Here is a 16,356-nt window from a genome sequence, read left to right on the forward strand (position 1 = left end):
GAGGCGACTGAGACCCAAATCCTGCCGAGGCAGCATGTAAGGTCTCCTTCCAATTCTTGTCTGCAACTATTGAACAGCCCATTGTTCCTAACTCATTTCCAACATATTTAAGCAGTTCCAGCAACGTCGGCTGGAAACAAATGCCTCCATAATTCTCTAATTCCTGAGTATTATTTTCTTGTCAGTTAAACTTAAAGCAAGCCACTTGTGCACACTTTATCCCACTAACTTCATCTCAAGTGCGTCACAAACCCTAAATGCTACACGTAGGTTTTATACTAGTAAAAGCAATTTAAAGAAATGAAACTTATGTCAATGAATTCCATGACAATTTTCTTTATTTGATAATAATTACGGCATTTCTAGGAGGCTGTCTGCTGATAGTAACAGTCTAAACCCGGCGCTTTCCAGGCAGCGTGGACATTATCTGTGAAAAAGCAATAAAGAAGCAGCGAATACATTAATCACAGCACAGTCATCTGCAGGGCATAAATCTGAAACGCCCTTCTCGTCGGCTCAGATTGCTTTCTTATTTTTCATGCACCTGATTTTACGCCATCTGTAAGAGGGCAAGACAAACACTGTTGAGGAAATTATACTTCTTGGCTGTCTGACTTTTATAAAATGCTCAGGCTAATTTCTGTAAACATAAGATTTACTACATGACTAAGGAAGACTGATACACTTAAAAGTCCATTTTTATTAAAGGGCGGTGCGCTGACTGCAGCAGTTTTTTTTTTTTACACTGCGTGGCATCACACTTACCTTATTGACACCTGTTTCACATTTACCCCCGTCTCGCTTGTGTGCTTTTCCACACGAGCTCTACACCTGTTCTAGAATGCAGGCAGCAGAGTAAAGAGCTCACCAGGAACACTGTAGGCTCTAACCTCCCTTTCTCAATGACAGCCACACTAGAGGCCCAGCCTCCACCTGACAGCATCAGACGGGCATGCTGAAACTGCCCGGGAACTCCACTGTGAATGCCAACAGGTGGCACAGACACCCCCACCCGCCGCTGAGGCTTGAGACATGTTGGCTAAAGTGCAGCCATCTCCGTTCTCCAAGGAAAACTAGGGATGCCGTCATTCTCCAGAGAGTTCTTTTACTTTTAGATAAGGGGAAGTGTACATGGATATGCACATGTGAGTGCTGGTGCCTGTGGAAGCCAGAAGAGGGCGTGAGATCCCCTTGGAGCTGGAATTACTGGTGGTTGTGAGCCGTTCAGTGTGCATGTGGGAGCTAAGCTCAGGTCTCTGCAAGAGCAGCGTGTGCTCTTAGCCTCTGAGCCAGTCCCCAAAGAGCACTTTCTTGTTTCTACTCTACCATGTCACAAAAGCCATCACTAAACAAAAGTGCTGCCTGTGACAGCCATGAGTTTTCAGCTTATTCTGTCAAAACCAAGACACCAGCCTATACCTTCAAACAAAATGACACTTTCTACCCACGTGGGCACATCGTCCCTGTGGCTGGGGACAGGAGACAGGCTCATGTTGCTCATTATCATCATCAGAATGTCCTCTCTCAAGGGCTGACTAACAACTTTGATGTGCAGAACCAAAAGCCAACAACTAAGCCGGGCGGTGGTGGCGCACGCCTTTAAACTCAGCACTCAGGAGGCAGAAGCAGGCGGATCTCTGTGAGTTCGAGGCCAGCCTGGTCTACAAAGCAAGTCCAGGACAGCCAAGGCTACATAGAGAAACTCTGTCTCAAAAAACCAAAAAAAGAAAAAAAAGAAAAGAAAAAAAAGAAGCTGGGCGTGGTGGCGCACACCTTTAATCCCAGCACTTGGGAGGCAGAGGCAGGTGGATCTCTGTGAGTTCGAGGCCAGCCTGGTCTACAAAGTGAGTCCAGGACAGCCAAGGCCACACAGAGAAACCCTGTTCTGGGGGTATGTGACAACTAATTTATTCACATGCTAGCAGCCGAGACCCCACTAAAGACTCCCAGTGACAGCTGCCTTTCTCCTGGTATCATCAAGCCTCTGAGGTCGTCAAGTATTTCAAAATTTTAACCCTAAGCCTGCTGTCGATTCTTCAATGCAAATCTTTTTTATTTTTCTTTTTTGAGACAGGGTTTCTTTGTGCAGCCCTGGCTGTCCTAGAACTTACTCTGCAGACCAGGGTGGCCTCGAACTCATAGAGATCCACCTGCCTCTGCCTCCCAAGTGCTGGGATTAAAGGTTTGTACTACCATGCCCGGCTGCAAATCTTTTTTAAATTATCATTTTATTTGTATGATTATTTTTCGTGTGTGTGTGTGTGTGTGTGTGTGTGTGTGTGTGTGTGTGTGTGTGTGTGTCTATGCACCACGTGTAGGCCTGGCCAGATGAGGGCATTGGATCCCCTGGAATTGGGTTTACGGGTGATTGTGAACCATCATGTGGATGGTAAGAACCTGGGTCCTCTAGAAGAGCAGCCAATGCTCTCAGCCACTGAGGCATCTCTCCAGCTCCTCTTCATGCACACCTTTCAAAAGCAAGTGAGCCATAGTAACTTTCAGCTACATTTATGATCACCTCTTTGGCCCCGCAAACCTCCAAACCACTGCTGGGGACCCAAACCATCACCACCACAGAGAGCATGCTTGCCACGAGCCGGGCATTCGCCTGGGCACCCTCGCTCCCTCTCCAGCACCAGCAATCTTTCAAAGGCCATGAAGGCAAATGCTTGGAATAAGCTGGAAAAGAAATGAAGTCCACCCCTTGCCTTACAAAAGGTGTTGTCCTGGCTACAGGATTAGACCGTGTAAAAGTGTCCCCTTTGGAAGGGAAAGCAACGACAAGCCAGTCCATGTACCTCAACCTCAGGAAACCAACCGCTCTGGCTGGCTGGCTGGCTGGCTGGCTGGCTGGCTGGCTGGCAGGCCACTGGAAAGGGGGGACAAAGAGACACACAAGACCTCCTCCACGGCCTCAGGGAATACCACTGACCACAAAGCTTAGGCTCCCACCTCTACCAACAGGAAATCTCACATATCTTCTACTTCAAAACCCTCACAGGCTTAAAGGCACCAAAACAAATGCAGGGCCTGGCCATAACTGCTTACCCACTCTTGAACCTGAGCATGGGTGCCACTTACAAGGGTGGCCTCAGATACCCAAGAGTAAGGGAACAGGGACAGCCTGGGCTCCTTCCCTGGAGGGAACAGGGACAGCCTCCCCAGGGCTAGCCTGGGCTCCTTCCCTGGGAGACCCCACCTGCGAGCCCTGGGAGAGCCTGCTTCCTGTATTCTAAGAGCTCATGAGCTGCGTTCCTAAAGATGCCTTTGTGTGACAGCTTCCTGTTCACGCCACTCACACATGACACAGTTTCTCGCTATGGAACACACACCTACATTTCTAAGTGACAATTTTGCTCCTTCAAGGCTCTACAGGTGACAAGTGCCCAATAATAAGTTTAAGTCGGCCACAGCCTCTCCCACCTTGTGTCTGCATGAGCAGAAAAGCAGAACTCCTTTGGATAACGCCAGCCCTACCCTACCTGTGTGAGTCCAAGCTCACTGAGCATGGCGGCTCCTCACCTTGAGACCAAAATGTATCCAAGTATCACTGTGAGTACCATCATCCTGTCCGCCACAATGTACTACTGAACCGTGATACCACCACTAACAGCAGAGGCTGCAATTGATGGATGGGCGCCTATGGCTACTTCCTGTACTGGAGCATCCAGGAAGTCTCACGATTACAATCAGCAAGTATTTATACCCATTTAAAATACCAAATGAATTTAGATTATATGGAACTAACCACAGTTTAGAATAAAACCTCTCAGAGGAGGAAAAAAAAAGATCAAGTGTAATCTGCTGGCTACTTATTATTATAACAAAGCCTGAAAGAGCCTTAAGCTTAGCAAATCAGGCTTTTATCCAAGGCAAGATCACTGAAGTCACTCTGAAAATGGATAGCTGATTTTGCACAGCAATAAATGAAACAAAGAATAAAGCTCGAGATACCATTTGACACACATTAATAAGCAAGCCACTTATAAGCTGTAATGCTCAACCCAGTGTAACCCTGGAAGGCTTTATTTTATTTGTTTTGAGACAGAGTCCATGTGGCCCATGCTGGTCTTGGTCTCCCTGCCTCCAGCTCCTGACTACTGGCATTGCAGGCCTCAGCACTGTGCCTGGCTAAAACATGGCACGTGGAGCTGGAGAGACGGTTCAACAGCTAAGAGCCCTGGTTGTTCTTGCTAACAAAAACCTGTAACTCCAGTTCCAGAGGATCCATTGGCCTCTTCTGTCTTTGCAGGCCAGAATGCATGTGGTGCACAGACATACATCAGCCAAACTACTCATACATACAAAATAAAATTAAAATACCTCTCTCGCGCGCTCTCTCTTTGGTTTTTCTCTCTGTGTAGCCTTGGCTGTCCTGGAACTCATTCTGTAGACCAGGCTGGCCTTGAACTCACAGAGATTCATTCACCTGCCTCTGCCTCCCAGAGTGCTGGGATTACAGGCATGTGCCACTGCGCCTGCCTTAAATAAATCTCTTTTTTGGGGTGGGGGGGCATTAAGGACAGGGTTTCTCTGTGTAGCCTTGGCTGTCCTAGACTCACTTTGTAGACCAGGCTGGCCTCGAACTCACAGAGATCTGCCTGCCTCTGCCTCTCTAGTGCTGGGATTAAAAGCATGCACCATCACCACTCGGCTAATAAATCTCTTTTTAAAAAGACTTCACATAGGGCTGGAGAGATGGCTCAGAAGTTAAGAGCACTGACTGCTCTTCCAGAGGTCCTGAGTTCAATTTCCAGCAAGCACATAGTGGCTCACAACCATCTATAATGTGATCTGATGCCCTCTTCTGGAGTGTAGGTGTGCATGCAAGCAGAGCACTGTATACATAATAATAAATAAATAAATAAATATATTTTTTAAAAGACTTTACATAATAAAATGAAAAGACTATTTAAAGAACCAAAAAATGGCTGGGCATAAGTGTTGTAACTTGTAATCCTAGAAACTGGGCATGGGCATCTAAAGCACGAGCATCAAGAGTTTGAGGCTAGCCTAAGCTAGCCTAAGCTACCTGGGGAGATCCTGTCTAAAAAATAACAATGATGAATAAAATGTTTGCTAAAAATCTAAACCTGAAAAATGGAGGCTGGGGAAAAGGCTCGGTGGGTAAGAGCACCTGCTAGGCAAGCCTCAGAACCTGAGAGGGCTGTGTGCATGTGTGCATGCATGCATGTGTGTGCAGTGCATACACATGGTGCATGGTGTGGGTATATCCATGAGCACCCATGCAAAGTCCAAAGCCAGGCTCCAGTGTCTCTCTCTGCGTCACTTCCTGAGACGGGGTCTCTCACTGGACCTAAAATGCAGGGCATGGCTGCTTATGCCTAAAACTCCAGCACTGCCAAGCAGATGGAGAGAGAGGTAGACCTCAATACAGTAACTCTCTGACCCCAGCCAGCCTAGCCCAAATGACAGGCTGCCAAGCCTAATGACCTGAGTTCAGTCCCCAGGGACCAGGTGGTGAACAGAAAGAATTGACTCTTATAAGTCCCACCCAACACCCAACACACACACACACACACACACACACACACACACACACACACACACACACACACTATGCACACGCACACGTGAACACACACACACAATTAGATAGAATATAATTTTAAAAACTTGACAAGGTTAACTACCACGTCTCCATATAGATGATCTCAAATGCACCCCCAGGTCTTGACATCCACCTACTCTTCAAAGCTGCATTTCTCATCAGTCTGAATTCCAAGCCAACAGCTCAACCACCTTCTCACCCCTCTGTTACCCCGTGGCACTTGTCTGGCCAAAATTCAGCTTTTTTTTTTTTTTTTAACCCAACCCAGTATCTACTCCAAGCCTGTACCCATGCAGCTAATCGCAGCTGGATAAAACAAAAGTTTTGCTTTGAAAGCTGCACCATAATCTTTAATGATACTCCAGGCGCCCTAGCATCAGCCACCTCTTCCTAGTTGGTCTTGGGGTGACTCTTCCTTCTCTACCTCCCTTCTCCCCCCCTTTCCCCCCCCCACCCCCGAGCTCCAGTGCCCCTCGCTGGCAGCTGACTGCCTCACTAGAAGAAAAGACACAATCAGAAGTCTTCCTACAATGAATTCCCTTCTCCTAATGCAATGGCAAGCCAGTCCTGCACTCACCCCTCTGGCGCACCTCCACTGCTCTCACTGCCCCCTTCTGGCAGCTCAGGTTCTGACCTCAGAACTGCTGTCTGACTTCTCCCACTGACCGACCATGGGTCTCACCCCTGGTGTGTGCACAACTCAGTTCTCAGTTCCTGCCCTTCTCTCCCCCACCCCTTGCCCTGACTATGCAGCTCAACAGGCGGCATCAATGTCATCCTCCTCCACCTTACAGCTTCAGCCAAAACCCTGGGGCCATCCTAACACCGTCCCACCTCCAACCCATCTGCAAGTCTTTTTCCTTTCCTGTCTGCGTGGTGCCAGGATGGACCCAGGGCCTGGTGTGTGCCAGGAGAGTGCTGCCCCCACTGAGCAGAGCCCCAACTCTTCAGTCCTGATTATTCCGTCTTCAAGCCGTCCTGCCCGCTCCTGCCCATTTCTCTTCATTTCCACTGCTGCCTCCGCTCTCTAGGCGCTGGCTTGGACTGGCCCAGCAGCGCCCGGGAAGCTCGCCTGCTCCAAGCTTGCCCTCTTTCCTCCGATCCTCTCAGCAGAACTGGCACTAGTGATTCTAGAACAAAAGCCAAGTTTCTCTACTTGGCTCTTCTACCAGCTGCCCTTCATAGAATCAAGTCCAAACGCCGCACCATGCCAAAGGCCCCAGAGCCCTTTCTCCCGTCTGTGCACTCTAGCACACCGCCCGTCCCGTTCTCATCCCATCGTGAGAGATTATTCTGTAGGAGGAAATCAGTCCTCTCTCCCTGGAGTGTTCTTTCCATAGATCCTGACATACTAAGCCCGTCACGTCAATCTGTCTTCCTATGTTCTCTCCCCAGAGAGCTTACCCGATCTTAAAGACTGCCTTTCCCCTCTGGGCTGCTGTAGTTCACTGGCAGAGCACGAACTCCCCCATGTTCAGGGTCCTAGCTTCAAACCCCAGCAGAAAAAAGAAAGGATTGGGGCTGGAGAGATGGTGCAGAGGTTAAGAGCATTGGCTGCTCTTCCAAATGTCCTGAGTTCAATTCCCACCACCCACATGGTGGCTCACAACCATCTATGATAAGATCTGGTGTCCTCTTCTGGCCTGCAGGCATACACACAGGCAGAATACTGTATACATAATAAATAAATCTTTAAAAAAAAGAAAAAAAGGATGCCTTGCCCTTTGCCCTTTACTCAGTGTCCTGCCTGGTTCTGCACGGAGCCCTCTGTTAGCTCAAGCCACACTACCTGTTCTCCAGCTTGTCAATCTCTCCTCTCTGCTGGGTTGGGAGGTACAGAGCCTAGAGCAATGCCAGCCACAGGCAGCGCTTAAAGCATGCGGAGGAATAATTCACAAGCATTACTTCCATGGTAAAAACAAGATCTGCCAGGTGGCTCAGTGGTTAAGAGCACCTGCTGCTCTTCCAAAAGGACCTGAGTTCAATTCCCAGCACCCACATCAGGTGGCTCATAACCACCTATAATTCCAGGTCCAGCCACCTAATGACCTCTTCAGGCCTCCTCTGGCAACCACACTCCCATGCACATACCTCTACACAGATGCCCCTGCACGCATGACTTTTGTAAAAGTCTTTTGAGAAAAATAAAAGGGGGGCTGGAGAGATGGCTCAGAGGCTGAGAGCTCTGGATGTTCTTCCAAAGGTCCTGAGTTCAATTCCCAGCAACCACATGGTGGCTCACAACCATCTATCATGAGATCTGGTGCCCTCTTCTGGTGTGCAGGTGTACATGCAGGCGAAACACTATACATAATAAATAAATAGATCTAAAAAATAAAATCAAATGGATTTAAAGACATTTAACAGTTCATGTAGTCATCATACTGTGAATAAATTAGATTTCTGGAGAAAGACCAGAACAGCAGTAAGGAGAGTGGTCCTAGTGGGGATTCTACATTTACATCATCTTATTACAATGCTGCACTGTTGCTACAATTCAAAAGTGGCCTGCCAGGTGTGGTGGCCCACAGTGTAATCTAACACTCAGGAGACAGAGGCAGGTGGATCGCTATGACTTCCAGGCCAGCCAAGACTGCATAACTCAGACCTTGTCTCAAAAATAAAATAAAATAAAATAAAATAAAACTAAAACTAAAGGGTTTTTGTTTTGTTTTGTTGTTGCTGTTTTTCTGCCCTAGATGAATGAGGTAAGTGAGGCTCTGTCAGCACTACAGCACCACTGACTCACTTTCCAGCGGGAAGCTGCTGTGTCCGGGAGCTGGCCTGGAACTAACCAGGCCTTAGTGTTCTCCTTTCTTCCCTTGTTTTATTCTTATTTATATTTATTTTTCTTGTGTGCATGTGTGCATGTGTGTGGGTGTTCACGTGCACATGCTATGCTGCAAGTGTGTAGGCCAGGAGACAACTTTAGGGAGTCATTTCTCATCTTCCAACATGTGGCCCTGAGGTCTAAACTCAGGCCATCAGGCCTGGCAGCCGGTGCTCTTACCTGCTGAACCAGCCCATGTTCTGGACTCTTCTTTGAGTCAGAGACCCTCTCACAGCCCAAGCTGACTATGGTCTTCCTGCTATGGTACCCTAAGTGCTAGGACTCCAGGTGTGCATACCACAGCAGCCGCTACTCCCCCTGAACATAGCAGCAACAGCAGCAAAGCCATTCTGCAAGCACAGGGATTAGAAAGAGCAGCAAGCTATGACGACATCTGCATAGCCCTGCTCCGCCAGCTAACGCTCTTTCTCCATTTAGCCCTATCTCTTTCTTTGTCTAATCTCCCTAGAGGCAGGATTCATAAAGTGCTGACTCACAGACCTGCCCTTTTCTGAACAACACCCAACTGAAGGCAAAGCTGGCTCCTCGGAACGTTCCAAATCTGCTGGTGCAAGCTGAATTCCACCCCAGGTCTCTAATGCTCTTCCTGAGATGCTGCACACAGTGTGTCCTCACCCTCTCTGCAATGAGCAAAGGGGCCCACCGTGTTAGTTACAGGTGTGTCCTGGTTGTGTGCAGGCAGGGATAGCTGGTCACGACACCAGTGCCAGCACAGGCCACTATGCCAGAACAAGTCATGGAGCCCACAGGGAAGCAAGTCCGGGATGTAATATTGATGCTGGTTCCCCTTCCTGAAAGCAGAAGAGAAAGGCAAAGGCAGTGTAACATCACAGTGAGTAATGACACAGTTGATCCAAGGTGCCCTGGATCACTTCACTCCCGCCCCAGCTACAGTAGTGCTGCAGGGCCCACTCAAGGCAAGGCCTGAGGCAACATCACTCTAGTACTTTAAGCCACATGTTCAAGCCCAATAAATTAGCCCAGGCTTAAAGAAGTCAAGCTGTACACATGTAAGAATTTTAATAAGCTTGGAAAAAGCTACCTGGCGCTATGTACAGCTTACTGTACAGTGAAATTCCCTGCCACCAGCCACAGAGTGCTAAGCCCCTGACGAGAGCTGTGGAGTACGTGAGGTGGGAACAGAGAGTTGGTTTGGTCCAAGTTTCCTCAGAAGTTGGGGACTTATAGCTGAATGGCTGAAGCCAGATGACAGGAAAACCGAACAGGGCAGGTGACTCAGTAGGAGCCGACGGCATTTACCAGGAAAGCGCGCCACGGGTTTCTTCGGTGGGAATCTGCTGCTTGCACACCCTTGTTGAAACCAGCAAACACTGTGATCAACGTCTACGCTGCAATCAACGCCTGTTTGTACTCAGAACCATGCACTCAGACACAATGGGGAGCTAAGCAAACACGGGCTCTGACTTCTAGATGCCAACACCTAACATAAATAAAAACAATAAATCTGTCCAAAGGATTACCAGAGTTACTGAGCAAACACGAGCTCGTCAAAAGCATTTACCTCACACAGACGCAGTGGGGTAACCACGAATGCTAAGTCATGGGAGATGACTCTCTGAACAGGGTGGGGCCCAAATGGAACAGTTACCTGTGACGGCTGCGTCTCCAGGGGGCAGGTCAGAGTTTGAGGAAATAGCCAAGGGCTGGGTACCAGGCTAGGAGGGGGCAGGAAGTGGGAGAGGGTTTATAGGTAAAAACACAACTATTTAAGTGCATTGAAAAAGTAGAGAAAGCAAGCAGGTTACCTTTCTCACCTGGCTTTACCCATGCACCCTTTTAGTACACAGAAAAACACTCATATCCTCATTTAGCATTATTTATAATTTAGAAAGGACTAAATATCTTACCCAAACCCAAATCAAAGCTACAGCAGCTTCAGAATCTAACATTCGTCCATTCTCTCTCTGTCTCTTTCTCTCTGCGTGAGTGCATGCTTGCGTGCATGCGTGAGCGTGTGTGCATGCGTGCCTGTGTGTGTGTAGTCCAGGCTAACCCTGAATTCAGAATCCGGTCTCGGTTTCCCAAGTGCTGTGATTACAAACATACAGCAGCACACAGTGCTGATTGTCTAAGTAACACAGAGATGGCCCTTCCCCAGGGCAACACCAGCCCAGGTCGGCAGGGACAGTCGCTGTCCCTGACCTCATAAGGAAGAGAGGGTATGGGTCCAAGTCCACATGGGACCAGATAAACAGTAGTCTCAGAAACGGTCACAGGAAAGGCGACCAGAACAGAACCTGGTACATCAGGGATTCGCAGGGATTACCTGGTTAAAATTTTTGAAGGAGAACTCTTTGTAGATAGCGTCTCTCTCACTTAACTCCGACCATCCCGCTGCTTTCAAGACAGAAAGAAGTTGTTTCCTCTCCTCTGCTGTCAACCACTGCGCATCTGAAGACTAGGAAGAAAGCATATTTCCTGTCTGAAAGGGTAGGCATTTATTTGAATTCTTTCCATAAACTTATACCTCTTGAGGAAGAGATACAGGAAAGCAAAGTCTCAAGGGAAACAAATTCTAGCCATCTCGCATTCCTTTATTCTCAAAGGGTAGGCAAACTCGGGGCTGTACAGGAGAGGGTGGCTGCGGTCCTGTCTCTCTACTATGGGTCCTGCCTCAGCAGCTCTGGTTTATTACAGATACAACTAAGACTGCCACTGCCATTGGCCTTCCTAGATGCTACAGAACCACAGGATGCGCAAACAAGGCAAACAACCGTCTAAGGAAGCTGATGGTGGGGCTCTAACTCCCGGCCCGATGCTCTTTGGAGAGACTTCCCAGCAATTCCTGTCTCTGTACTTCCTATCTCCTCACTTCCTGCCTCTGTACTTCCTGTCTCCTCACTTCCTGCCTCTGCACTTCCTGTCTCCTCACTTCCTGTCTCTGCACTTCCTGTCTCCTCACTTCCTGTCTCTGTACTTCCTGTCTCCTCACTTCCTGTCTCTGCAGGTGACTCTCATGGTGAGCTACTTAGGACATTGTGGTGGTCTGAACAGGAATGGCTCATACACTCAAGGGTTTGAATGTCTGTCCCATAGCAAGTGACACTACTAGGAAATATGGCCTTGTTGGAGAAAGTGTGTCACTGTGGGGGCGGGCTCTGAGGTCTCACACACTTAAGCTACATCCAGTTGGCGCAAAGTCTCCTGCTGCTGCCTTCACATCAAGATAGAGAGTTTACGGACACAGTGGCACACACCTGTAAACCCAGCCTGAGCAGAAGCCCCAGTCAAATACTGCCCTGTATAAGAGCTGCCATGGTCATGGTGTCTCTTCACAGCAATAAAACCTAAGACAGATGTCTATTCCTTTCATATATAATGAAAACCCTTACGTAGAGCGGGAACCAAGTGTAGGCATCCATGAAATTTTGTGTAACAACCTCTGGGGTCCATAGTCCCTCTACCATAGGCAAAAAAAGAAAGTCCTTGCCTTGCTAATAAGAGCATCAGTAGGGGCTGGAGAGATTGCACAGTGGTTAAGAGCACTGACTGCTCTTCCAGAGGCTCTGAGTTCAATTCCCAGCAAACACATGGCGGCTCACAACCATCTATAATGTGATCTGATGCCCTCTTCTGGCCTGCAGGGGTACAAGCACTGTCTACATAATAAATAAATCTTTTTTTAAAAAATTTTAAGTTAAAAAAAAAAAAGAGCATCAGTAAAACAAATTCCTTCAAGGGTCGCCAGACCACCCAGAGCAGTCACAGTACCTGTCTGCACTGTCCACTCATTCTGTTTTCCAGGTGGCAGCCACAACTCAGCCCTTTGCCATTCAACCTGTGCCTTTCTTTGCTAACTAAAAATATTAAACACCGCCGGGCATGGTGGCGGACGTCTTTAATCCCAGCACTTGGGAGGCAGAAGCAGGCAGATAGCTGTGAGTTCGAGGCCAGCCTGGTCTACAAAGAGAGTCCAGGACAGCCAAGGCTACACAGAGAAACCCTGTCTTGAAAAACTTAAATATTAAAATCCAAGGACACACTACTGTAAACTATGAACACAGCTGATCGTTTCAGCTTAAGCACCTATGGCCACCTCCTTGTAGGGACCCCCTGCCCCCCCACCTCACCTCCCCCCCACCCCCCCTCCCCCGCCAAAGACTGAGTTTATGCTGAAGGCCTGGAGTGGAGGGCGGAGCTCCATGCTCCAGAGTCTGTACAGGAAGCTACAACTCACTCCTACTTCTGAACTCCTCCAACTTTTTGTCACAGACATTAATACAGTTAAGAAGGCACACACATTGTGCCTTTAGACAGCTTGTCCTACGAAAAGGAAAAAAAAAAAGTTATGATCCTGTTTTCCAGTTTATACTCCCTAATATAGCAGCTACTCTCTCCCACTACAAAAGAAGGGAATAAGTGTTTTAATGTTAAGAATAGGCAGGCAGCCGGCGCAGTGGTGCACTCCTGTAATCCCAGCACTCTGGGAGGCAGAGGCAGGCAGATCTCTGAGAGTTTGCAGGGAACATGTAAAACCAAGAGGAGAAAGTATAGGAAAAGAACAGCTGTTGGTAGGGATAAGTGAAACAGTGCGCATGCTCTGATAAGAAATGACGTAAGTTCTCCACCTGAACGTAATGATGAGCATAATGTAAAATGAGTGACATAACCCGATACCTCATTGGCTAAGAGCGTGCAACTTCTCCCAACATCCATAGGGTGCATAAGCTGAGTACACGACCACTTCAGGCTGGCTGTGATGTTTACCAACTAAGACCACGCCACTGTGCTGATCAAGTTGGACACATGTCCCCAAGTCCAAAGACCTGTCAGAGACCAGACCAGGGCCCAGACCTAAAGAAGGAAGCCCGTTGTGGACCACTCAGCACACGGGGACCAGGCTACAGCTGTACTCAGCAGACTAGGCGAGGTACTGGGATGTCCGAGTGAAGTGTGAGGAGTGCGTGACTAACACAGTGTATGTAAAGTCTCGATGCTTGTCTCCTTGAGGTTCTTCCTTCGCTCAACTCACGACAGAGTTCGAGGCCAGCCTGGTCTACAAAGAGAGTCCAGGACAGCCAAAGCTACACAGAGAAACCCTGTCTCGAAAAAACAAAAAAAGAAAAAAGAAAAAAAAAAAGAATAGCCAGGCATGTTGGTTTATGCCTTTAATCCAAGCACTCAGGGGAAAGAGGCAGGAGAACCTCTGAGTTTAAGGCCAGCCTGGTTTATAAAGTGAGTCCAGGACAGCCAAGGCTACACAGAGAAACCCTACCTAGAAAAAAAGCAAAAATAAATAAATAAAATAAAATAAGCCTTTCAGGCTGGAGGGATGGATCAGTGGTTAAGAGGGTCACCTGCTCTTCCAAAGGTCCTGAGTTCAAATCCCAGGAACCACACGGTGGGTCACAACCCTCTGTAATGTGATCTGATGCCCCCTTCTGGCCTACAGGTGTACATGCAGGCAGGACACTGCATCCATAATAATAATAAATACGTTTTTTTAAGAAATCTTTCACTGAGCATAGTGGTGCACACCTTAATCCCAGCACTCGGGAGGCAGAGGCAGGCGGATCTCTGTGTGTTTAAAGCCAGCCTGGTCTACATCCTCATTGTAAGACTGAAGGAAAGACAGAGGGAGGGGGCAGGGAGGGAGGCAGGGCTGGAGTGGAAGAGATTAGTCGAATGTGATGGTGCCCAGTGAGACTCTGGCATGTGGCAGCCATTCAAACCAAATCTGTTTACTCAGACACCCAGTTGTATAGGCTGGACAGCACTCTAGGCAGGAGTGTGCCTTGAGACACACCTAGGTGACAGCAGTCAAGCTGTGCAGGATTTTTAGCTATGCAACATGCTTTGTATTAAAGTTTCACATCAAGGGTAGGAGCATACACCTGTGTTCTCAGCACTTGAAGTAGGAGCAGGGTGCACCTCGAGTTCAAGGACAGCCTCAACTACATGAAACCTACCTCATTAAAACCAAAACAAGGGGCTGGAGAGATGGCTCAGTGGTTAAGAGCACTATCTGCTCTTCCAAAGGACCTGGGTTCAATTCCCAGCACCCACATGGCAGCTCACAACTGTCTGTAATTCCAAGATCTGACACCCTCACACCAGTACACGTAAGTTAAAATTAAATAAAAATTAAAAATAAAATAAAATAAAACCAACACAAAATAAAACTTCATTCTTTCTTTTGTTGGAAGAAAGCAAACAAACGGGCAAGGGAGCACAGGAGAATGTGTTCGGTGTATCTGAACACACATATGCACCTGTATGAAAGATCATCTTCATTGATTTTAAAATGTTAACCAAATTCAATGGCTGGTCCTGAATTATACCAGAAAAAAAATTTCTCGAGAGTCCCTTAGTCAAAAACATCGAACGTTATCAGCATAATTTTCTGACTTCAACAATTCTACTATGTAATAGAAAAAGAGCTATGTCTTAGGAAATTCACTATAGAAATTTTACAGGAAAATAAATTACGTCTATGAGTTATTCATAAAAAATTTTTTCTCAAATGGGCTCTCATGAGCTAGCGCCTAGAAATGCAATGGTGAGCTTCATGCTGCATTTTCCACTAGATGGAGCTGCCTGTTAAAACTTTCCTTACCCTCCACTCCCCACCACCGCACCCCCTCAGACAGTCTCTCAACCCGCTCACTCCTAGCTGGCTTCACCTTAATCCTCCTACCTCAGCCTCCCTAGATAAAAGAGTTACAGGCCACCACGCACGGCTAAAATATTAATATCTGAAGTAAGAAAACTAAATGTCCTCTTTAGAAGTTGTGAAAATATTCGATGTGCCGGTGAAAAACAGAAAGGGGCGGGAGGAGCGCAATGTAATTTAGTAATTTTCATAAAACTCACGACCAAGAAAACAGCAAGCCACGGGGGGGGGGGGCCGTGTCACATCCCCGGGACCACCATCACCCCACCCCAGCCCCGCAGCACACAGAATAGCCATTTAGGTTTTTGTTTTGTTTTACACGCGATTGTTTCCGGTGAGCAAGCTCATAGACTACGGCAGGAGGTCTTTGGGGTGTTTTGTTTACAGGCGGGGGCCACTACCTAGCCCTGGCTGGCCTCGAACCCCCCCACACACACGCTCCAGCCTCCGCCTCCCCAGAGTGGGGCTAAGCCTTGCGTGGGAGCTGCAGGTCTGCGCGCGCAGCCGCACCCACCCAGCCGAAGGCTCGGTCCCCCACACCGGTCGCACTTACCATGGCCGCCCGGCTCGCGCCCCAGCCACGCAGCACCGCGAACCAGCGTAGGGCGCCACGCGCTCCTACGGCCGCCGCCATAGCTCCGGGCTGCCCGGCGAGTTGCCTGACACGGCCCAGGCACCGAAGGCCCCCGGAGCGGACAGCTGGCCTCGGGGCTCGCAGGTAACTGGCTGCAGACTGAGCTCCCTCGGCGTGGCGAGCAACCCGGGGGCGCTGGCGGCGTGCGTGGGGCCACCCCTGCCCGTGGTCAGTGCTCAAAGCCTGGGCCTGCCATGGCTTCCGAGCTGAGCTCTCCCTGCACCTTGACTGTGACCTGTGCACAAGTGCACCACCCCATCCCCGAGGGGCCCGAGGATGGGCTGGAACTAAACAAATTGCCTCTCTGGCATTGAGATGTATTCTTTTATATGACGTAAGTGTGTATATTGATCTGTATTCTTTTGCCATTTTTTTTTTCATGCGATGGAATTGACAAGAAAATTCACTCTTTGAAAACCTGGGGTAGGGGCTGGAGAGATGGCTCAGAGGTTAAGAGCACCACCTGCTCTTCCAAAGGTCCAGAGTTCAATTCCCAGAAACCACATGGTGGCTTACAACCACCTGTACCTGTAATGAGAGCTGGTGCCTTCTTGTGGTGGGCAGGCACACGTGTGGGCAGGATACCATTTAAATAATAAATAAATCTTTAAAAAAAAAAAAAAGTTTAAAACCGGGGTATAGAGGTATCCGGTGGTGCACGCCTA

General features: G+C 48.4%; 2 protein-coding genes across 2 annotated transcripts in view; both read right to left on the reverse strand.

Moving 5' to 3' along the window:
* The window catches only part of CATSPER3 (cation channel sperm associated 3), a 75,075-nt gene extending 64,233 nt beyond the window's left edge, over positions 1 to 10,842 (reverse strand). The window contains exon 1 of the mRNA XM_084795806.1: positions 10,711 to 10,842. The gene's annotated coding sequence lies outside the window, so the exon portion shown is untranslated. The remainder of the gene's footprint in view (positions 1 to 10,710) is intronic.
* The window catches only part of PCBD2 (pterin-4 alpha-carbinolamine dehydratase 2), a 52,561-nt gene extending 36,818 nt beyond the window's left edge, over positions 1 to 15,743 (reverse strand). Inside the window, exons 1-2 of the mRNA XM_084795826.1 lie at positions 15,611 to 15,743; positions 10,711 to 10,842 (exon numbers count right to left, since the gene is read on the reverse strand). Of these exons, the coding sequence (XP_084651952.1) occupies positions 10,711 to 10,842; positions 15,611 to 15,691 (213 nt within the window). The 5' untranslated portion in view covers positions 15,692 to 15,743. The remainder of the gene's footprint in view (positions 1 to 10,710; positions 10,843 to 15,610) is intronic.
* Between the last annotated feature and the right edge of the window lie 613 nt (positions 15,744 to 16,356).

Source organism: Acomys minous (genome assembly GCF_964271855.1).
Source record: "Acomys minous genome assembly, chromosome: 9".
Lineage (NCBI taxonomy): Eukaryota > Metazoa > Chordata > Mammalia > Rodentia > Muridae > Acomys > Acomys minous.